At 32.3% G+C, this 23,239-nt stretch overlaps 1 protein-coding gene across 16 annotated transcripts; it reads right to left on the bottom strand.

Moving 5' to 3' along the window:
• On the bottom strand, positions 953 to 19,549 carry LOC109361288 (myosin-7-like). Of its 16 annotated transcripts, none has more exons than XM_019606698.1 (45): positions 18,588 to 19,549; positions 17,469 to 17,597; positions 14,923 to 15,066; positions 14,663 to 14,808; positions 13,912 to 14,068; positions 13,407 to 13,465; positions 13,134 to 13,293; positions 12,458 to 12,607; positions 12,225 to 12,367; positions 11,984 to 12,130; positions 11,794 to 11,895; positions 11,293 to 11,350; positions 11,104 to 11,205; positions 10,642 to 10,679; positions 10,385 to 10,511; positions 10,126 to 10,296; positions 9,911 to 10,042; positions 9,712 to 9,821; positions 9,548 to 9,608; positions 9,040 to 9,217; positions 8,703 to 8,908; positions 8,132 to 8,251; positions 7,740 to 7,838; positions 7,434 to 7,622; positions 7,242 to 7,343; positions 7,047 to 7,151; positions 6,855 to 6,959; positions 6,660 to 6,764; positions 6,465 to 6,569; positions 6,273 to 6,377; positions 6,047 to 6,186; positions 5,837 to 5,951; positions 5,489 to 5,509; positions 5,283 to 5,357; positions 4,994 to 5,164; positions 4,442 to 4,579; positions 3,672 to 3,851; positions 3,435 to 3,533; positions 3,252 to 3,322; positions 3,058 to 3,157; positions 2,873 to 2,929; positions 2,354 to 2,410; positions 1,841 to 1,921; positions 1,685 to 1,764; positions 953 to 1,581 (listed from the first exon to the last, which is right to left on the bottom strand). In XM_019606698.1, the coding sequence occupies exons 1-45, from the start codon at positions 18,588 to 18,590 to the stop codon at positions 1,461 to 1,463; spliced, it is 5,064 nt and encodes a 1,687-aa protein (XP_019462243.1). In that variant the 5' UTR covers positions 18,591 to 19,549; the 3' UTR covers positions 953 to 1,460. The 16 variants fall into 16 exon arrangements, with proteins under 16 accessions (XP_019462243.1, XP_019462242.1, XP_019462244.1 ...); XM_019606697.1 differs by having other exon boundaries at positions 7,434 to 7,631; XM_019606699.1 differs by lacking the exon at positions 7,242 to 7,343 and having other exon boundaries at positions 7,434 to 7,631.

Genomic DNA, 23,239 nt, shown 5'->3' on the forward strand with positions numbered 1-23,239 from the left:
CGTAAACTAGTGAATGGACACACTGAAGTTTTAATCCAGTGGACTGCCCTTCTAACCCACGAAAATACATGGGAGGATTTTGAATTGATTCGGACTACCTTCCCTGATTTCCACCTTGAGGACAAGGTATTGTTCATTGGGGAGGATATTGAAGGCCTCCAATTAAGAGGGTGTTTCAGAGAAAGAAATGGAAAGGGCTAGAGAGTTAGGAATAGAAAAAGGGTTTTAGGCAGTTTAGGAAAAGAAGGAAGTGGACAGTTAAGGGGAGTTAATGGGTGGGATGTTATGGTTGAGGGGAATAAATAGGGAGAAGGGGACTAGTTTTCAGCAGGCATTCAGATTGGGAACTAAGGGGTGTGACTATTGTCACATGGTAGAAGGTTTTTTTACTAAATTTTGTCTTGCATTCTACACTTTATTTTATGTCTATACTTCAAGAATAATTCTGCACATTATCAATACAAGTCTTTAGTAAAACTTATTCTATTTCTTTGTTCGTTTCTGCCCAAATTCTTAGCATTATTTTCTGATTTCTATCTCATGCCTAACATAGTCAACAAATTCTTTTGCACGCCTCTAAATACCATTCTACTCATTCACACATGGAAATACCTCATTCCAAAACATTTATGTTTCCTTTAAGTATTAAGTTAAACATTTGCACAATTAATAAATAAATAGGTGAGATTATAGAGGTCACATTTCGTTGCAAGAATATATAGGATTCCAACATTCACAAGAATGTAAAAGTATTCCTGTAACCAAATCCTACCTAGGAATTTTTTACTGCCATAATAGATTCTTTTGATAAAGAATTTGGAGGGATTGTTTTTATTATTTAATTTTCATTCAATATTTACTCTTCACTTCAATGAGTTTATGTCAAGGTCATCATTATCATTATCATTATACAATAAATAATCTATCACTATATATTTAATATGACACTTAATTGTAATTGAAACTAAAAAATGACCATTTCCCCCATACTTCAAATATTGTTTCAATATTACAGAGGATGATGCTCTTACATAAATGGTCATTTTCATATGCAACTTTAAGGGTAGAAGAAGAATCTAAGGTATCAACTCCTATCATTTTACATAAGATTGCTGTTTCTTTCCTCATACTACTCATTCAAAGGTTTGTGCCTCAAGTGGAAAACCCATATAATCTAATGAAAATAGAGATTAAAAAGAAATTCTTAACAGGAGTTGTGAAAACTACCCTGCCTTTTAGCTATCAAAAACCGATAAATGTCGATGCCACTAAAAATACAAGGGGTGCGAGTGGATTTACAGTATGGGATTTAATCCATAGTTACTTGGTACGTCGTACACGATTCATTTAGGTACAACCTATACTTTCTTCACGAAGAACCTTGTACGTGATATATGGTACGGTGAAACGAGAGAACCAAGTAAGTATGATCGACCAAGTTAAGCTGCACCACCTCTAGACTAACTATAATCATGTAAAAATTGGAAGGCTGGATTCTCAAGAAGTTCTGAAGGAGGTTTTACTTTGGGAATGGTCTTTTCTTTAATGGAACTAGAAACCTCTTCAACTATAATAGGAATACTGCAGTTGGAAAACAGTGAAGGGTGAATGATTTAGTTTTCAATTAAAAGCAAAATTTCTTGTATCTGCATGTATATGTTCGTGTCACATGAGCAATGTTTACCTTGAATTGTCTTCCAACAAGAAGGATTTGCTATCGTTTTCTTCGTCATCTGACATTAGAAACTTCAAGCTAGTTGTGACCTGCACATGTAAAAGGTATAGTTCTTGAATATTCAGATCACAAAGTAAATGATGAGAGAATTGTGTGTTAACTTACATCTGATGATACACTTTGCATAGTGTCACTGTCATCCTGATAAAGTGTACATATTCTATAAAGCTGATGAGCACTCAGGACCTGAAATCAGCATATTGTAGACGATAGACGGTTAGATGCGAGAAACATTAAGCCTACTTGTTAAGCATGTTATACTTGGATGAGTCAAATGATGTCGATTGATCCATGCAGTTGATCTATCAGGATAAGTTGTGGTTGTTGTTGGTGTAACAAGTACAGTAATATAATCTGATCTATATCTCTTAATCAACAATACAAAGTACTAGAATGTGAAGTGCAAATCTTCAACCAAAAAACAACAATTTTGCTCATATTTTGTTAATAAAAAGATTAGGATACAAGTTCATCTCACAGATTCTAGTTAGCTTTAGAATGAAATGATGTTGGCGGTCCAAGGATTAGTTATTCATTATTATCTTTTAAGTATGATTTGCATTCATAGATTCAGCTTATACCTTTTATCATCCACTAATGTTAGAAGAAAAGACTTACAGGGCAGAGGTCATTTGTAAGATCATCATAGGATAGTCCATCCTTTTGCCGTACAACCTGGATGAATAATTGCATCGAAATTAAAATAGGTAGAGAAATGGATGATTGAGGATTTAGGAATATTCTTGCAGTTACTAATATAAATATGAAGTGAGGCAATATCCTTTCACATGGTATCTTACTAATCTCTTAAGGGTTTGTTTGTGACTTCGATTTTGGAAGGGATGAAAGAGAAATAAAAGATTTCAGAGCCATGAAATACACTTTTAAGGTGGCTTTGACACCTTCTCCTTCCCTCGCTTCTCCTTCAAAACTCAACTGACAAACAAACCCTAAACAGGAAAAAAGATTGTACGTCCGGAGCAAAATCTCAATCAAATAGCTTATCTTAAAGTGATACACCAAATTAAAGAGAAAGGAAAGTATGTCGAAAAATAGAAATAAATAAAATATCAGACTAGCAGGCTATTTGATGTCTATCTATAAAGATAGAGTTTATATAGGAAGTAATAGGCATACCAAGAATCTAATTGCTTGCGTCGCATGTTTGAGTTCATCCAGAGGAGAGCCAACATACTACAACCGATAATTTATTATAGCAAAGTAAGAACTAAATCATTGTCCAGATACCGTGATATAAATATCGACAGAATAGTTATAAAAACATGAAGATTATGTCACAAATTAGAGTATCTAGAGTGTACCTCCTCTGTTGCTTCGCTACACCATAGTTCTAGTTCAGCCAATCCTGCTTTTACATGTTCTCCATTGATGAATGTACAGCATTCTTGATGCAAAAGAAGACTGAAGAACATAGCATTTCCAATCACAAGTCAAGCCAAATGCCCATAATTACACTATTGCTGTAAAAGGGGCCAAATGAAACAAGACAACTTACTTATTGAAGATTTCCACATTGATGTATTGGAAAATCTGGTTAAATATCTTCTGAACTAGAACAGGATGTACCTAAAACAAAACTAGAAATTAGTTTCTTCTAATAACGAAGAAAAAGACTAGAAAGAAAAAGGGTGCAAGAAACAAAGAATGGTATTCACTATACTACGAAACCTTCACATACATAATTTTCTTTCAGAATCTTGAGAAATTTATTAAGGCATTCGATAATGCTGAGCCAAGAAACATCTGGTTGGTTGTTGTCATTTGTTGTTTTATGTGCCTGAAGTCATAATGACATGTCAGTTGGAAAAATACTACCACTGCACCTATGATACTAATCCTAATAGTATATCTGTTTCTGACCGTACATTGGTATCATAAACGACATTTTGTTATGTAATATATATAGTAATCATACCTTAGTGCAAGAAGAAAGAAGTGGTAACAAATCTTTCTTCAAGTTTTCTTTGATGATTCCATAAATCTTTTCCACGTAAGCTGCTAGCTGCTGCTTGAAAAGCAAAGCCGGATACTTGGCATCGACCTGATGCACTACATCAAATGCACTACTGGAAAGACTGTTGGAAGAGCGGAAACCCTGGGAAACAACATTGTATTGCGTATTTTGAGTTTAACGTCATTATTTACAATATTAGGTGCATATGGGTAATAAATATTTATTAAGGACAGACAATGAATGGAGAAACACTGCAAAAAATTAATTGACCACAAATTAGGTAAAACTAAAATGCTTTTGAACAATGGTTCCGACAACTTGGGACAACTTTGATTTTTATAACAGACCCACACATATTATGTATTACAAAAAGTAATGTTGTCTCTGCTTGTCTAGATTGGTTATACAACACTCAACACATATTTATTATTTCATTTTCTTTGTATTTTATTGCTAATGGAACCAACATTCTGTGGCAAACATTTATACATACATGTTACTGATTATAAGGAGACAGACACATCTTACTGATAATTCTTCAATCATTGGTTATAAATTATGGAAAACATTACATACTCTAATTAATTCTATAACAAAGTACAATATGCAACATCTAAACATTCATATATGCAATGCAAGCAAAACTTTTGATGTTCAGTATGACCCAAAAGTTCACATGGATCTTATGTTGAACAAATATTAAATTATGAAGTTGTAAATAAATTTAATACTTGGGTCATCCTCCCAAAAAATGATGTTGGAGTGGGTGGTTTCTTTGTTGTAGGCACTCTTAGACACCGTTGAAGATGGAACAACAACGCAGATGTATTGGATAACCAATAAGCAATGTTATCATTGTTGTCCTGATCCTGCACAAGTGTTAAATGTAATACCATGTGAGACTTCATGAAAATACCCATCACTCCCAACTTTGATAGACATTTTTTAAACATGAAGGGCAAGGGAAGGTAGAAAATTTAAGATTTTCTTGATAAGAAGTAATAAAACTCATTTTAAAAATTGAACGAGCTCAATTGGTAGATGATATAAATTTTAAAACTCATATTAAGTAGGAAACTACCGATCATTTTCAGCACTAACGTCTTTCATTTTCATATATGATTTAAGTTTTTATTTCTCCCCAAGATTCAGTTCACTTGGTAAAGCTGTGAGACATAAAGAATGAGTTGAAACACTGACAGCTGTACCCAAAATCTAATATGCTTTAACCTCCAATAGATAAATGCAAAACAAAAAAGAGGTTTACGTAAACTGAAAGTTACCTCTATTGCAGAACCAATAAGTTGAATAAGACGATCAAATATACTTGTCTTTTCTGCTTCGAAAGCTTTCCAATGTAGCAGACAATTATAAATGGTAAATGCTGCAACAGGTTTTCCTTCAGAAAATCCAAGTTCTTTTGCCACACATTTGAAAAGAGCATCTACACTCTCCTAAACACAAAGATAGCAAACAAATAATGATGATAACAATTCAACTAAATGGTGTGAAAGTATATAAAAATGTGAATTGAATATATTATGAAGCAAAAATTGTTCTGCAAGAGCATACATGTTGTCTCTCCATTTGAGATCTCCTCATAGACTCTGAACCAAATGGTTTTGCAAGTGTAGAACTTGGTGGTGCCTATAGAAAATAGACTTTCTTCAAAACCATAAGAATTAACAGATTTAAAGTTTTACTTATGATGACTACAGCGACGAAAATAAATTACAACGAAAATAATAAGGCTTTCAAGCCTAAACAACTTTTATTACCTGATGACCATTTTCCAAAGGCTGCAGAAGCAAGAGGAGAAAAATAAATCAATATAATCTCCAATAAGTGTAAACAAGGAGGACAGTATGAGATCTTTGATACCCATGTTTATTTATTCACTTTCACATTACTCATGAACTAGTTTTAATGAAAAATCTTATAGTGAACTCAATTATATGCATAGAACAACTAAGAAAATATTTACATAGGACTAGACTTAAATAAAGAATGATTTAATATACAATTATTTAGAAATATTTCAATTAAGTGTAATTAAGGAGATTGAGAATGGATGATTGCAAATGTAAATAAAATCAACTAATGAAACAACAATATTGTGTATTTACCGGAACTGCAGCAGGTGAAAACTTTCCTGACATTCTCCTAGATGATGAACTCAGCAAGGTTTGCTGCCGTAAAACTTGATTTTCAGTTTCCATATCAGAGAGTTTTTCTTCAAGCCTAACATACACAATACAAGAAACATATCAAACCAAGGTAAACATCAAATATGCACTTTAATGCTAACTTCCATAAAAAAAAGTCCCTATGGGAACCTTTGCATAGATGTTTTTAAGTCAATCATCCTTGTTTCTGTCTCCATAATTTGAGTCATGCGGTCATCACTTAGCTTATTGCTTTCTTGATATTTCCTCTCTGTTTCGTCAATTTTCTTTTCCAATGAATTAACCAGATCCTGCAAAGCATCAAAAGTAACAAAAGGTCTTCATATTATGACACACCCGGAGCATAAATTTCAAACACTGCTTTTGTAATCTATACCTTGAAGTGTTCATTTTCTGAAGAAAGCTTACTGATCAATTCATTCTCACTAATATTAACAGGGAGTTCCAGTTTGGTTTTCTTTTCCAATGAATTTACCATCTCCTGAAAAGCATCATATGTGACAACAATTTTGCATATTATGATACAGAAAGAAGCATGAATTTTAAATACTTTGGATGTAATATTTACCTTGAGTTGTTCATTTTCTGCACTAAGCTTATTGATTAATTCATTATCCGGAACATTAACAGAAAACTCGTGTGTAGTTTTCTTTTCGAATGAATTAACCCGCTCCTGTGAGACATAAAAAATAACAACAAATTCGGATATTATGACACATAGAAGCCTGAAGTTTTCAAACACATTCTTTTATGTAATGTTTACCTTGAGTTGCTCATTTTCTGCACTAAGCTTATTGATCAATTCATTGTCAGTAACATTAACAGAAAACTCATCTGTAGTTTTCTTTTCGAATGAATTAACCAGCTCCTGTAAGACATAAAAAATAACAATAAATTTGGATAATATGACACACAGAAGCATGAATTTTTCAAACACATTCTTTTGTGTGATGTTTACCTTGAGTTGTTCATTTTCTGCTGTGAGCTTATTGACCAATTCATTGTCAGTAACATTAACAGAAAACTCGTGTGTACTTTTCTTTTCTAGTGAACTCACCAACTCCTGTAACATAAAAGTAACAACAAATTTGGATATCATGACATACAGAAGCATAAAGTTTTCAAACACACTCGTTTATGTAACATTTACCTTGAGTTGTTCATTTTCTGCTGTAAGCTTATTGAGCAATTCATTGTCAACGACGTTGACAGGAATCTCGTTTGTAGTTTTCTTTTCGAATGAATTAACCAGCTCCTATAAGGCATAAAAAATGACAGCAAATTTGGATATTATGACACATAGAAGCATAAAGTTTTAAAACACATTCTTTTATGTAACATTTACCTTAAGTTGTTCATTTTCTGCTGTAAGCTTATTGAGCAATTCATTGTCAACGACATTGACAGGAATCTCGTTAGTTTTCTTTTCGAATGAACTAACCTGCTCCTGTAACATTTAAAATAACAACAAATTTGGATATTATGACACACAGAAGCATAAATTTTTCAAAAACATTCTTTTTTATGTAATGTTTACCTTGAGTTGTTCATTTTCTTCTGTAAGCTTATTGAGTAATTCATTGTCAACGGCATTGACAGCAAACTGTTGTATATGTTCAGCTGCTTTTTTGGCAGCCTCACGTTCCTGAACGAGCATTGCCTTAGCTTCTTGGAACTGAAGCTCTATCTCATGCAAACTAGACTGTAGTTTTTCATTTTCCTGTGTCTTGGCTTCCTCAATATCACAACCATCCAAAACAATTAGAAAGTCAGCAAAATAGTATAACTATAGAAATACTTGGAGATGCAGAAGAACAAAATTAGTAATAAATAAATAAACTACCCTCATTCTCTTCTCCGTTTCTAGACACGAAGTTAATTCTTCGACTTGCTTTTCTAGATTAACTTTGGCAGCTTCAAGAGCTTTGGCTTCCCTAGCAGCCTGCAATAAGTTAAAATTTAGAATGCACTTTCGAGTTTAATACCTATCAACATGAAGTTGATATAGAAAAATATTATAGCATAGCAGATAGAAAACAAACCCACATCAAGAAAAGTATACCACTATAGATTTCTCATTTTGGAGGGAGAAAACAACATACTTTATTCTAACAATAAACCATTTTTGACTGACCCATTAGTTAGTGCTAATTTATGTAATGCATGAGATAGTGCAAAAAGAACAAAAAATTCTAAGCTTAAAGAAAGGTAAACAAGACAAAGAGAGAGAATAACCATTCTAAGCTTTCGAAGTTCTCTTCGTGCAATTGTTCTTCTCCAAGAACATTGTACAGCTATTGTTGCTTTCTTTAGCCTTCGGAAACGAGTGCGAGCTAAATAACTTCTGCAGTGACTCTATGATAGATAAACACTCACATTAGTATAGGCACACTTTACATAGAAATAAATATCAACTAAATATAATAATAAAAATTTGTGATTATTAGAGGGATGAACAACTGCCCAACACTTCCATTTCTTTAACCTTCAACTTGCTTAGTAACTTAACAGAAGCGAAACATATCAAATCAGAATAAAGGGTTAACAAAAGACTCAAATTTCAGTTCAGACATCTAGTTAAAAGAGATGAGTGAATTTAAAAGACAAGGTATGCCACATCTTTTAATTTACACTCAGCACCCCTCCAGCGCAAGAGGCTCCCTCGAATGTGTGGTTTGGAGGATCAAAAGGATGTAGGATTTTACTCACATGATTGAAAGGAAAACAAAAGTAACATTAGAAATATATTCACTCATGGGAAAACTTAGAAGAAAAGGCTCAAGAAGAAAAATTTGAGCTACCCTACCTGAATAACAATCGCAGCTTGTGTCCGCTTCCTGAATCTAAGGTCATTCCTGGCTGTCATCCCTCGCATACCAGCTTGAATATGAACAGCAGAGACATAAATGGTTTTGTAAGCAGTTCTGGAAATATACATGCGACATTGTTTTTGGATTTTCAAAGAAGCAGCTTCCCTCCTCATGTATTCATACCGGTAGCGTGCAAGTTGTCCTACATTACGCTCATAGGATAAGTAAACATGCGTTATTCAGAATACCTATAATACTTGTCAAAATAAAGTCTTTCATTGATTACAAGGTAAAAGATTATAAACATCAATCAATGATTCACATAATTTACACCTCTTGCAACCCTCTGTAGTTCTATGGTGGACAACCGAAATAAAACATAGTGTTTCCGACAAATATATGTCCGGCCATTTCTTTGAATAACAGTTGCAGATCTTCCTAAGACCTCAGCACGACATGCATCTAGTTCTGCCATTTGACCTGCTCTCAGAAACACTTTTGTTTGTCCAATCTGCAAAGGAAAAAGTTCATCTTGATAACATTTCTTTCCTTTTATGCGAGAATCTCATATGCATCACTAACACAACCACATTGATGCAATAGCAGTAAAATCCATTAGTAGCAAGTTGTAACATTTCTTGCTTCCTTTTTAATTTTAGCTTATAAATGGAAAACAAAAAAATAAACTCCAAACAACTTTTGACGAGATAAATATTTTTAACTCCAATCCTTATTTTGACCCACCACATGTTTAGAAAGTAAGTAGCACCATTTATAATTGCTAGCAAAGTAAATACTACAAATGAGATTAATAAAAATTCCAGGTAGGATAAATTGGCACCTGGTAATCTTTAAGGTTTGCTTTATCAAGAATCCGCTTGCAAGCTGTCATCTCGTCAGGGCTGTGAATACACGGAGATCATTAGTTGCTTCATGAATTCCACGATCACATTAATTCGAATAACTAGAAAAAGATGGAAAAAAAATACAAAGGGCTGAAAATACCATGCTTTTAGAACCTTCGGTTCTAGGATAGCAAACCGCTGAACAAATTCATCAAAACTCTTCCTAGTGGGATATCCAGCACAACTTATCCGAATTGCCTCCATTACTCCCTGCAAATGGCATCCATAAAGTCTAAACTTTCTTGACAAAAAAACTCTTTTCATACCAGAGAACATGGCCAAAATGACAATGAACTTACTCCACATCGAAGCTGCTGCAACACGTTAATATTCTCGAATATCCCTGCCTTAAGAAGATTATTTGGCTTTACACAACGAATGTAGTGTGGCTCAGTAGCACTCAGTGTTTCAAGCAAAGATTGCAGTTGTTGCTTCATAATACATGCATTAAGGTTAAAACTGATAAATACAAGGCAGATAGTTTACAATTATATGTGTGCAAATAAAAAGATACCTTAAACTGTGTGGCTACGGAAGAGAACTTTGTTGATTTGGTAGTGTCCTCAGGTAAAGGTGGGAATAGCCCGGCAACAAAGGAGCACTTCGAAGCTCTGAGCAGGGCGGCATGCTCTGGAACAACATAGTCCTTATTTTTATCAAGGAACAACTCGGTTTGATAAGTGACCTGAAATTAAAAAACATCATATATGAAGTCTCTTCCCTCCATTTTTGATGGTGGTATAACTGTGTAGACCGAAATGTACTTCACTTACATCACCAGCATAGTGGTTAACGGTGAAGTCAGTTCGAGACAACTTTGGCTTGCTGAAGCGTTTGTTGTCTCTAAATGTCTGGTATAGCTTTTCGGCAAATGTTTCATTAGTTGATCTTGGAAACATACTACAAAGAATAAGCAAGACAAAAATCTCAAACTAGATGGATATACAATATAACAAAGATTATCTATTCAATATCCATGCAAATGACTATAAAACAAGTAACAACCATTCAATACTCATTTAATACATACCAGGCCTCATCCAGAAGAGCAATAATGCCGCCAGGTTTCTGAAGTTATTAGCATACATAATTAGAAAGATAAAATACAAACATGTAAAACTTTGTAGAGCTCAAAGACATGCAGTTAGGTGTACATGCTAGCAATTCACATCATTTTCAAAATCTTGTTAGATCAATATAATTTACTAAACCAATATGATTTTTTCAACACAAAATCTATGTCGTTGGAATATTAACAGAATAAACGCTAATTCACTATTGATAATAAATTAACTAACTTTACGGGTATTTGTTTGAAGAACAATAAAGCATCACAAAATGTAATCTAATTCTTGTATTATCACTACAAAATAATGATCCTAAACCAATGGTGAAACTATTGAAACAAATAAATACATTTAATTCAAGACTTTCGTTGTAAGCTTGTAGAACTTTCCTAGAATGACATAATGGATGGAAGGGTGAATCCCACCTTTTCTATGAGATCAAGAACATCCTGATTATCAACGAATTCTATATAGCTCCAGTCAATTTCTTCCTTTGTATATTCCTCTTGCTCCATTTTGAATACATGCTGTGTAATGATACATTAACTGAGTCCACAGAAATAGTTTAGTAGATAATGAATTTGAAGAAGATACAGAATATAAAAGAACTAAACCTGGTTGAAATGTTGCTGCAACTTCTCATTTGTCAAATTGATACAAAATTGCTCAAAGCTGCACCAGAGTGATTAAATATTACACCATAGTTGGAAAACTTCGTAAAACAGGCACAAAAGCAAGACGACCCAAGAAATTACACAATAGGCATTAATTAGAAATCACAATATTACAAACATAAAAGTTCTGCATTTTGCACTGACAGCAGAAGAAGCAATAATTTATAGCATGAACTTTATGAAGAATGCATCATGTACCATACTAAGTATTTCTTATCCATGCGTTAGTAAATCTGTAAGCGAACAAGTTTTTACAGTGGATCATGAAAATAATGCACAGATTGTATCATAGCAATAGGTTATTATTAATATCAACTAATACATAAAATATCAACAACAAAAATCAGCAGCTTTATTTACTTCTGCACCATAATTCATAGACACAAAACATAAAGTTCATTAGTTAATCAATTCTCCACGTAAAAGGGTACTGCTAATCACCTGTTTGTCTTGAAACTCTCAAATCCATATATATCGAGAACCCCAATTAAATTCTTCGAATTTGGATCTTGCCCAATGGAGTTGTTAATCTTGTCCACTATCCTGGATCAACAGATGTTTGCATAAATAAAATTGCAGAAGCTAGTTCTATAATATAAACTTATACTTCCATTAACTTCACAGAACTTACCAGTCAAAAAGCCTTGAATAAACTATTTTAGCCAATGCATCTCTACTGAGGGCTGCAGAATTCGGATCAAGTGATCTTGTTATGGCCTCCCCACGAGTCACCATAACTCGTTTGCAGAAAGAGTCTTCAAGGGATTGCTCGTCACACCTACCATGAATAAATATATAACTATAGATGTTCCATATTTGAATATCAATCTACCATAGATACAATACAACAGATAAATAACAAATTCACTTACATCAAAAGTTCAGCTGCAGTTTTTAGGTGGAAACGGGACTGGTCATCCTTCGGTTGAGAGGAATCTGTCCCATCATCCACTCCCTTAACAAATTCAATGTTTCCTAAATGAAGTACTGCAGCAACTATTCGAAATATAGCGTCCTGAGGAGAGGGGTCACAAATTCCAGTACTGAAAACAACTAAAAAAGAAAGAAAAGAAAATTATGTAATATAGATTCTACTGAAAGGTACCTGTTCATCAGAGCTGATGCCAACAACATCCATTGCTCTTCGGGTTGCAAGGTACTCCTTAGAATCATCCAGCGCATCCAGCTCATAGCAATTTGATTGATTTAGATAATGAAACTGTCTTGGATTTCCTAATTTGAACCTATTAACATCCTAGATGAATGGAAAAGCTCAAATAAAAATATATTCACATCAAAGGCTCATTATCTCATGTAAGCTGAAGAAGACTAACCAAGAAAATAAATTCAAAACCTAACTATATCTAAGTAACAAAACCATGAATCTTGATATTACAATTACCCCTCTCCATAAGAACATGAGCATGTTTAACCTATGCAGCACTTTCATGCAACCCAACTTCCATTTTATCTAACATGATTTATGATAAAGCATTATACCATCGTTCAATCCATGTAGCTGACCCTCACCTAGTGGGATTACGGCTTGGTTATTTTTGTAACTTCCATTTTATATAGCAGAGACAAAGTAATAGAGAGGTATGACCAGAAGAGATTTTAAACCTCTAAATATGAGGGCATTTATAATTCCCACATAAGCACACTACAATTCCACAGCATGTTAAAAATTGTTGAATGGTATTCAGCTATCATATACGATGGAAGCGGACCTTAATTTCTATACATATAGATTGCTTATCCAAAAAGGAAGAATTATGTACCTCTTTTGGTGCAGCACAAAGCATATAGAAGCAATGATAATTTCTCTCAGGATCAGAAACTTGACAGACACGGGACCGTTCCAGCAAATAAGTTCTGATAGCAGCTCCTGAAATTCTCCCCTTTTGATCAAACTGTATCTCCACAAACTTACCAAAACGACTGAAATTATAGTTTGTAAGCTTAGGATAGTCTTTAAACGAATGTTAAAGAAAGGTGTGGCAGAAATTGCAAAAATGGGGAAAGAGGAATATACACAAGAATAAAGTTATTACCTTGAATTATTGTTTCTGACAGTCTTTGCATTACCAAATGCTTCTAAAACAGGATTGGACTGCAAACATGTGAATAAAAAGCATAATCATTAACATCCAAAATTAAATTTCATAAGCACAAGATTTAAACCTGCCCCACATCATAGTTACCAGGAAAGCGAAACAAGTATGCACTTATTGCAAATTTTGGTACACAGTTCATCACTTTTTAGTAAATATTGGGTTCACTCATTAACCTTCTGTAATACGTACGGAATTCAATGTTCCATATAAGATATACCAGATTCACCTTAACAAAGTCTTGTAATAATAATAATAAGGTAAAGTGTGACAAACCTCATAAGCAAATTAAATGTGTACCACTCATATGGTGTTATCACCCATAAATGTGCTGTTATTATAAGACTTTCTTTACGGTAACCTAATATGCCGAATGGTGAATTTGGTATGCAATATGCAAGCTTAACAAGTAAATGCGATAATTAGGCAAAATGAGTTTCCTTACCTCCAAAACTTGTTGCTCCACGGACCTCCCCTCAGTTACTGCTCTCCCTCCCATGTAGGCAAGATAATGCATAAGCATCTTTGTACTTTCAGTTTTACCAGCCCCACTTTCTCCACTAACTAAAATAGCTTGGCTCGCTCCATCGTTTATCATTCTCCTGCAATGAATTTAATGATTGCAGACACATTTTTTCTCATTTGCAATGAATTTTCATACTGGCCAATGTTTTGAATGTACAAAAATATGCACTGTATTCAAAAACGTCAGAGTACATTGTGAAAAATGTTACCAACACACTCATCAACCCTTTCCTTATTATTAGTTGAATTTAATGAGGTATTACAAAAGAACATTGGCCTACTCTATTTAGTGAGTCTAACATGAACTCGACCTACTTATAAAATGTGGGATGAAGAGAGTGATAAGAACAATGTTGCTAGGACTGCTCTCTTTCTCTTGCATTATACTGCGTAGTGCTTAAACTGTTAAAATTGATAAGGCCAGCCCAGTGTACGAGCTAGGGAGGGTAGATGTACGCAGTCTTACCCTCACAAGCAAAGATACTGTTTTCGGGATTTGAACCTATGACTTTTAGGTCACAAGGTAAGCAATGTTATCGTTATGCCGAGGCTCGCCCTCTAGACTGTTAAAATTGATACTTCAACTTTATTTCTTTTATTATGAAATACAAAACTTTATAAACCTAAAATCATCTTAAATCCAATGATGACAGAGAGAAGCAACAAGATACCTATATGCAGAATCTGCGATTGCAAAAGGATGTGGGCTGTGCTCGCCAATGCCCGCGCCTTTATATCGTGCCATTGTTTCATTGGCATACAAATGAGGTAACCTTCTGAAAGGGTTCACAGCTATCAATATATTTCCTGTGTATGTCTGAAAACACAGTTAAAGTTTCATTATAATGAATGTCACAGAAAAAACATAGCACCCCTCCATAAACATACACAAAATAGAAGTGAATGCGAAAAAAGTGAGTTGAGATCTTACATATATTTCATTTACGTCATATCGAACTTGCAAATTTTGAAGTACCCCTGGTTCATGCAGATATGCCAGCCTTGTCATATCATCAACACCATCAGGTGGAAATTCAGGATCTTTGGGATAAATATTAGATGATTTACTTATAACCTGTTAATGCAACATATAAGTCAATTAATTAGCTTATAAAAAATGAATCAACTAATTAAACTTTCTCATAACATTTAAGCTTACACAGAAATTTCAAGACAAGGGTTTAGCTATACTAGACTATTCCATGTGAAAGAAGTATCCAATATTCAGTTTTTGGCAAAATGGTTAATAACATGATCTTTGTCACCCTATGGTTAAGGGTGGTATGTGCATTTTCTACACGTCAAGCTCAAAGGACTTGAACAGGCATTGATGAAGTCATTAATAAACCTCCACATAATCGAATCTTTTCAGAAATTTGGTTGCAAATTAAATTTTAGAGGGGCATGAGGGAAAGAGAAAGCTTTGGAATCATTCACCAGTATATTTTATGGGTCTCAAAGCCTTCTCATTCCATTCATTTTCGTCCAAAACTCAACTCGCAAACAGACTATAAGGACTTCAATCTCAAATAATTTCCTAGCATTAGATCAAAACATTTGTTACTATGCCAAAAAACTATATCTATATGAAAGGAAGGAGACCCCACAATTTCCCTTTCTTGTTTTTTTCTTCCAAAAAGGGAATTTTCAAAATTTGATGTTCAAAATTGTTTGATAGTTTGAGTGCAACTCCAACAAGCACTATGGTTCAATCAGAATCTGACCCACATTGCCTTAACAAGATAAGATCATAGGATATCCAACTACAACCAAAAATCTAGCTTGCAGCACCTCCCAATTAGAATTTCCCCGTAGGTCTCATCAATAATTAAATCTAATACTTAACACTAGGTTATAACTATTAATTGAATTAAAATACATAAGCTAGTGCTTGGATTGTGTTTGGTAACACTACCACCTAGTTTAGAAACTAATCAACTACTTATCCAATGATGTTTGGTAAAGAGATTATTTTATATATAAGCTACAAGCTTATAAGCTCATCTTTTATAAGCTACTGACGTGCTTATGGGTTTATTAAGTAGGAGCTATATCAGCTAATAAGAGCTAACTTATTAGCTAATGTTAGCAACCCGAGACCAAGGATGTAATGTTTTTTGGGTGTCTACACTTATGGTTTACGAGTTGAATTTTAGAAGGGAATGAAAAATTTTGTAGTTATCTCATTAATATATTTCATAACTTACAAATATTCCTTTTTTTTTTCATTCAAAAACCAACTCACAAATAAGAGAAGACATTGATAGCATAGAAATAGAAAGATAGGTGACAGAGGGTATCTAACTTCTGGGATCATTGTTACATCTAAAAAGTGGGACCATGCTACCATTGCCAAAAGTTTTATGAAGGGCCTAAATGCCTTATATAAACAATGTTGAGTCCGATTATAATCACTTTTTTCCTTTTCTTTCATAACATGTTAGTAAGTAAAATAAAAGCCAGAATTAATTTGTCTAGATACTAGATATATGAGAGAGAAATGGAATAATGAATGTCATGTTTAGTGATAGAGTTACATTTTCTATAGCATATCAATTGAGGATCAATACAACATTTTCACTTCATCAATTGGGTTTGATTTACTCATTTCCAAAGGTTTTCTTAACTTATATACAATATTGTGTAATCAACTAAGATTTTTTGTGTACCGCAAGAAATTGAGGAATTTCTAGATCTTTTACATGGTCTCCCTTTCAGGAAATTTCCCTGTTATCCTAATAACTTTGGTATTTGATCTATTGTATATTTCTATTCTTTGTTCATATATATTTTATGTTCCACAAAAATATAGTGTCCTCTACTCATGTAATTTCTTCTATCTCTATTATAAAGGAAACTTATTCTTAAGATAAGAAAATAATTAGAATATTTAACCAAAAATTTCGCAAAAATAGTAAAAGTAATCATTCATTCAACAATCTCTGAAAGCACTTCAATAAGCATGAGTAACTTGGAATGAGCATTATACATATACATAAAACTTTTCAAATCTGAACCTGAATGGATGAAGATTCTCTTTATTATGTTCATTTCATATGGATAAATTATTTATTTGTAACCAAAATTTAATTCAATATTCTTTCATATGGATAAATTATTTAAGTAACCGGTTCTCGCCAACAATGAAAATTGAGAAATTTGAGCAAAATACAAAAATCTAATCTACAAAATTCCTAGTAGAATCTAAGGAAGGTAAATATCTGTAAAAATCTCTCACCCGTAAGTAGAGAGAGACTATTTTAGGTTACTACATATAACTTTCAATATAACTTTCTTTCGGATCACAAGATAACAAATTTATTATTACATTGAAAATGGCTTCCAAAAAATCAGTAGGAACAAACATAAAAACAAAAGAAGAATCAAAATTTTGTTTGTGATATTTGGATATACTTGAAAAATATATACGGTTTAATTCCATAAGCATGGATTTAAAATAAATTCCAACAGACTCACCTTTGTCCCAGATTCACTGCTAACTGTGATCTCTTGATCATTGGATTCAAGGATTTCAACATCTTTCCAAGCTTCATCAAAGTCCTCAATCCAAATATGAGATCCAACTACGAAACTCAGTTGACCAGCCTGTGCATTCAATCTTTAAATTAATACTTATCACCTTAGTAGAACCACTTCTCAAGCTATATATATATATATGCATCATAACAAGTAGCTTCAAACATGCAAAATAGCTAGTAATTACATTTCATTATAATATATAATAAATGTCTTATATTGTGTGATGCATTTCAAGGGTTCTAAAATGAAGCACACAATAGAATCTAGAATATATTTATGGGAGAGTGATATATTTATTATCTTGGAAGATTAATTATATATTTAACTTTTTTCATGTCCTAGAGTCCTTAACATGTACTGAACAGATGCAGTTCCTTATATTAGTGTTAGCTCAAAATGAGCAAACCCAAGTTTAATGGAGTGAGACTCCTCTCGATGGAGAGGGAAGTACTGCGTAAAAGTAAAGAAAAAATAATATACATTGATATTTATATTTTTTTTATTTAAAATGATATTACACATTTACCCTTAAAATACAAAGGAAAAAATCACTGTCTCTCTATTACTTGACAGAAGTTTCACTCAGTTTAATGGTATTTCATATTAAATGTGTCTCATCACTTTTTCATAACTATTGCATTGAGAGAGAAAAATCAAATGATGTTTGAGAAGACTCCCAAAACCTTAAAGTTATAGATTGAAAATGCTTAATATTAAGATTAACAGTGCAATTTTGATAATTGCCAAAACATAATGCATATTTAAAACATTAATGCAACCATGTCTACATCAATTATGTTGAGAAATGATATTGCCAAAAGAGAAACTAGATTCCAATATATTCTATCTACAAAAGAATGCAACATTAATATAAAGTACTTGCCACCAAAAGATTTTTCAACCACCTCCATATATAAGGACTAAAGAGAATTGAGAAAAAGCTTCTAATAGTTGAAGAGAGTAAGGTAAACACAAAGTGTTACAAGAACTATTTCATTAAAAAACATTCACAAAAAAACCTATAGCAATGCAAGATTGTATATGATAGATAATTACCATTGTCAATGAAATATCATTCACCGATAATCAGCTTCTCAAACCTGAGATTCCATCAACAGAAACTAACAACCAAAGGGTAAGATGAGAAATGATCTTTCTGAGTTCTTTCTCTATAACTCAATAAATCAACCTTCCTATATTCTATTGTAATATAATCTCTCTCTCTCTCTTGTTACAAATATTTGAAGATGTGAAAGAACCCTATAAAATAGTGTTGTTGCAGAAGAGGCTCTTAACAATAAGAAGATCCAAACCTACCTATATGATAACCCCTCCTCTGCAACTTTCTTCCCTCTATGATATTGCTTCTTTTTCCTTCCTTTGTTATTTCTTTCTATCTTTCTAATCTCACTTTCTCTCTTTCTCTCTTTCTCTCCCTTAATCTCTTTCTTTCCCTACGTGTGTGTTCCACCAACAACTTGTTTAACACGTCATAATAACATGATATATATATAAACTAAATATATATCTTATGTAACTGATACACCTTCACATTGTGTCCAATTCCACTCATAAAATGCCATATATATTTCCATAAGATGCAAGAATATCTCTGAGTTTCTTCTTCCTTTTTCTTCACACCTTGGTTTCATTGTTTTGTAACATGAACCTCAAACAACTACGTCATCTTGCATGGGATATTGAAAGATAGATAGATAGAAAGATACCCTTTTGTTGAATCTCCAAAAATGTTAAATATAATGTGTAATCTTCATCAATAATATTCTTTTTCAATTATTGATCCATTGATAAATCCAAAAAATGTGGAAAACTAATTGTTGGGACAAAATCTAAACCTTTCTAGAATCAAAGCCTATATCATGAATCCGTTGAAGAACTAGTTGTGTGGTATTTTTTTGACCATTGAATTGAATCTGAATATCTGATTGAAATTTTGGTTTTTGGCAGAAATGAATGGTTTAGAAAATGTGAATTTAGGTAGGTGTATTGGTACAATGGTAGTTTCATAAACTTTTCCTTGACAGATAGATATGAATAACAGTAATGTTACCCATATTTAAGAAAATACCGGAGATTCAACAAGTTTTTCTGATGTGCTAAGTCTTCTCACATTTCTAATTTAATAATATTATTATGATAATGCATAAATCTTAATTTTGATGATGCAAGTTTTATTTTCTTTTGCTATCAAACATTTACAGAAATCACTATCACCATTTGGTTAGAGTGATATTCCACTTTGGTGAACGAAAAAAAGTAGATGTTAGGGAGAATTTCAATAAGAATTACATATATAATATGTCACTAATAAAAGTATGATCATGATTATATATATTACTTTTATATTTATAAGTTTTCATATTTTAGAAAAAAATTAAAAACACATCCCTAAGGATAAGGAGTTAAAAGTGAGTAATTTTTTTGAAAAACAAAAGACAAAATACTTGTAATTCTTTAAGTACATCATTTTCAATAAAAACATGTTTATTTATGAATCTTTACCCTCAACCCTTAGGGTTGATATTAACAAAATCCTAAAAAAGTACTCTTTTTGTACCCAAGAAACTAAATAAATAATTCAACTATTCATATCTTTATGAATTTACATCCAATTCGTGATGATATTCATAGAGATAGTACTAAATTTTCCTTAGAAAGTATGCCTTTTTCTACCTTACAACTTATGTTTAAATGTTTCTACAAAAAATATACTGTGATTTTCATACGCCTTGGTTTAAGTCCGGTTAAATAGATTAGGGTGATAGTTGTTCAGAGTATTTTTAATAATATATAAGACGGTAGAAATAAAATGGAGGTTGAGGTTATGGGTAACTTTTCTTTATATAGTACAGAGTGAATATATAAAATGTCGAATGAAACCCTTTATTAGAAAATCAGATTCTCTCTAATAAGGAATGACAATGGTGACATACGAAAAAATTTAATTATGTAATTTTTAAATAGAAAATTATAAATTATTAAACTCATATTTAACTATTAGATTTTCTAGTACTAGAGAGTATTTGAATTCTTTATTCATGAATGTAAGCTGATACAGGTTGATTCACAGACTCTACCAGTTCTAACTAAGCCAACCTATATTTTGTGGATCAACCCATGTTTTCTTTCTAGGTGTGTTACGGGTGATACTATTATTGCGTGCATGTTACAATGATTGCCTTGTGAACAATGAGCAACCTATTGAGTTTGGTTCAGTTATGTCTTTTGTATAAGCCAACACTTGAGCATAACAATTTGAGGTTTCCTCTCTCCAATGCTTGTGGGTCCTGAAAATTGTTTTTTTGCTATGATGGCTTATTGAAATAAGCACTTAGAGGAGGATTATTTAGATGTTTTTGGCATACCCTTAATTAGTTTTTAGCATACTGCTATTCCTCCTTCCATAAAAGTAATAGTTATTATTAGATTGTGATGATATATTATGTTCTTTGATTTATTTGAAACTACTAGAGAATGACTATTGAAACATGATGAGATCATCTGTCGCCAACCATGTCTCATTTTCTGTCTTAAGCCAATCATATGTTGACATTAACTTGATATATGAAGTAGGACATTGTTCGGGACAGATGATCTCTATCCATTGAAACAACTTAATATACTATGTTCTTGCCTTTGATTTTATTATCCATCGAAGAAATTTCTTATCTAGTGCGTGCTTACATTACCTGACCATTTAACTTCCACAATCTGTACATCAATTAACTAGTCTTAGTAATACACCAACCGATGTATTGTTTTAATGATGTAAAACTCTATTAAATTCCAGAAAAACTAAAATGTCAAAAATTTGATTTCTGAAAGCGATACTTATTGGGAAAAACATTCACACACCCAACAAAATATTAGTTTCTTATTCATAAGTGAAGAATACACTTGAACCAAAAAAAAGTCGTGGTGGTGTTGTATTCTTTCATTTGCCAATTGGAAAAACAGACCGTATATTATTGTTATGCACTTCCGTTCTTCAATTTATTTTGCTTATCGAAAAAAATTATGCACAGTACTTTTTATCCATTTTTTATGTTTTTTTTTTTCATTTTAGGTTTCTAAAAGTATATAAAATCGATCTAGTCTATATTTTACTTGAGCTAGATCGATTCGAATTTTACACCCAATAAAATCCAAACCAGTCTAGCAAGTTATAATCGGATTGATTCTTTAATATAAATGATAATCGATCTAGTCCAAACCGTTACACCCCAAACTCCATCAACCATTATAGTCGTAATCTAGGATTATACGTCCAAGGTTGGGGATTAGTTTGGTCAAGAAAGTCCTTAATTTATGGAATATAGTTTTGAAAAATATGAAAGGTGGAACCACATGTACTTATCGTAATTTTTGTTCCATCAACCCATTACCTTGTTTTTTCTTCTTTGTCGCATGTCAAAGCCCATTTTTTCTAACACACCATGTTATTAACTTTTGATTTGATTGATAAAATAGTGAAATAGGAAATGAGAAAAAAAAATATATCCCGTGATATTGTATTATGAGTTTGATATATTATCAAAATATCATTCATCATTTATTATCAATTCTTTAAAAAAATAATACAAATGAGTGATAAATAATATATTAAGTGTATATACTAAATGTATGAAAGAAGTGTATATACTAAATGCATGAAAGAGTGAAATGGGTCATTCTTGATAGAGTTCTTTTAGACTTTTAGTACCTCTCTTTGTCTATGTTTTATAGTACTGTAGTTTTGTTTTGTTTTCATCTGCCACTGTCTTGTTTCTTTTGTCATGTATGGATCATCTTTGTTGACTCCGCCAATATAATCCCAATATTTATTAGTGGATTAGTCCATTATTATATTTTGTTTTAATTTAATTATATAGGTAATCAACCTTATTTTTGAAGGGGAAGCACCACATGAAACTAAAGTGTCGTCACCTATAAGATTTACTTGCTTTTTTTCTTTATTTGTCTAAGGATGCTGACCACGTGATGAATTGTTTTCATGAATATAGCTCCGTGCTTGATGTGCTCCTCAAATTAAATTAAATTAAATAGTAAATTCACTACATTTTTTGAGATTTAGTAAAATTATATAAATCACTCTTCATTTTAATACATACATTACATTAACTATTAATTTATGAAAAATAAATGTGATTTAATGAGTAACAAGTATAATTAAGTTAAACAAAATATGATATATTATTAAAACAATTACAAATAATAGATAAGTCAATATATTTTCATTATTTTGTTGTTGTTACAATTAGGGATGACAATGGGTACCCAGACCCATGGATACCCACAAATAATACCTGCAATAATGGATCGGGTATGAGTCCATATTTTTGGACCCGCGGGTAATTGAGATCTGATATTTTAATACCGCTGTTGGATGGGTTTGGATCAGGATAAGGAGGTACTCAAACCCGATATTTCTTCCTAAATGTATACATATAATAACATAATTGTAATATCATGTTAATCATGATTGTAATTTTATATTGTTAATCCATAATTGTAATATTATATTAATTCATAAATATGGTTGTTATGTTGTTAAACAATGATGTTATATTGTTAAGGAGTGTGATATGATGTCATGTTATTAATTCATATACATAATTTAATGTTATGTTGATTAAACAGTTCTTACTAAATCAATTTTATATCACATTGTTGAAGTAATGACTTTA

This window comes from Lupinus angustifolius, chromosome LG11 (genome assembly GCF_001865875.1).
Source record: "Lupinus angustifolius cultivar Tanjil chromosome LG11, LupAngTanjil_v1.0, whole genome shotgun sequence".
Taxonomy (NCBI): Eukaryota; Viridiplantae; Streptophyta; class Magnoliopsida; order Fabales; family Fabaceae; genus Lupinus; species Lupinus angustifolius.

Bases quoted from the DNA above. Each gene is read 5' to 3' on its own strand.
- LOC109361288 (XM_019606697.1), bottom strand. The intron at 12,368-12,457 runs GTACCTTTCAGT...CCCTCTCCTCAG, and splicing joins GCATCAGCTCTGATGAACAG to GACGCTATATTTCGAATAGT. The intron at 6,378-6,464 runs GTAAATATTACA...GATGCTTTTCAG, and splicing joins CAGAAAATGAACAACTCAAG to GAGATGGTAAATTCATTGGA.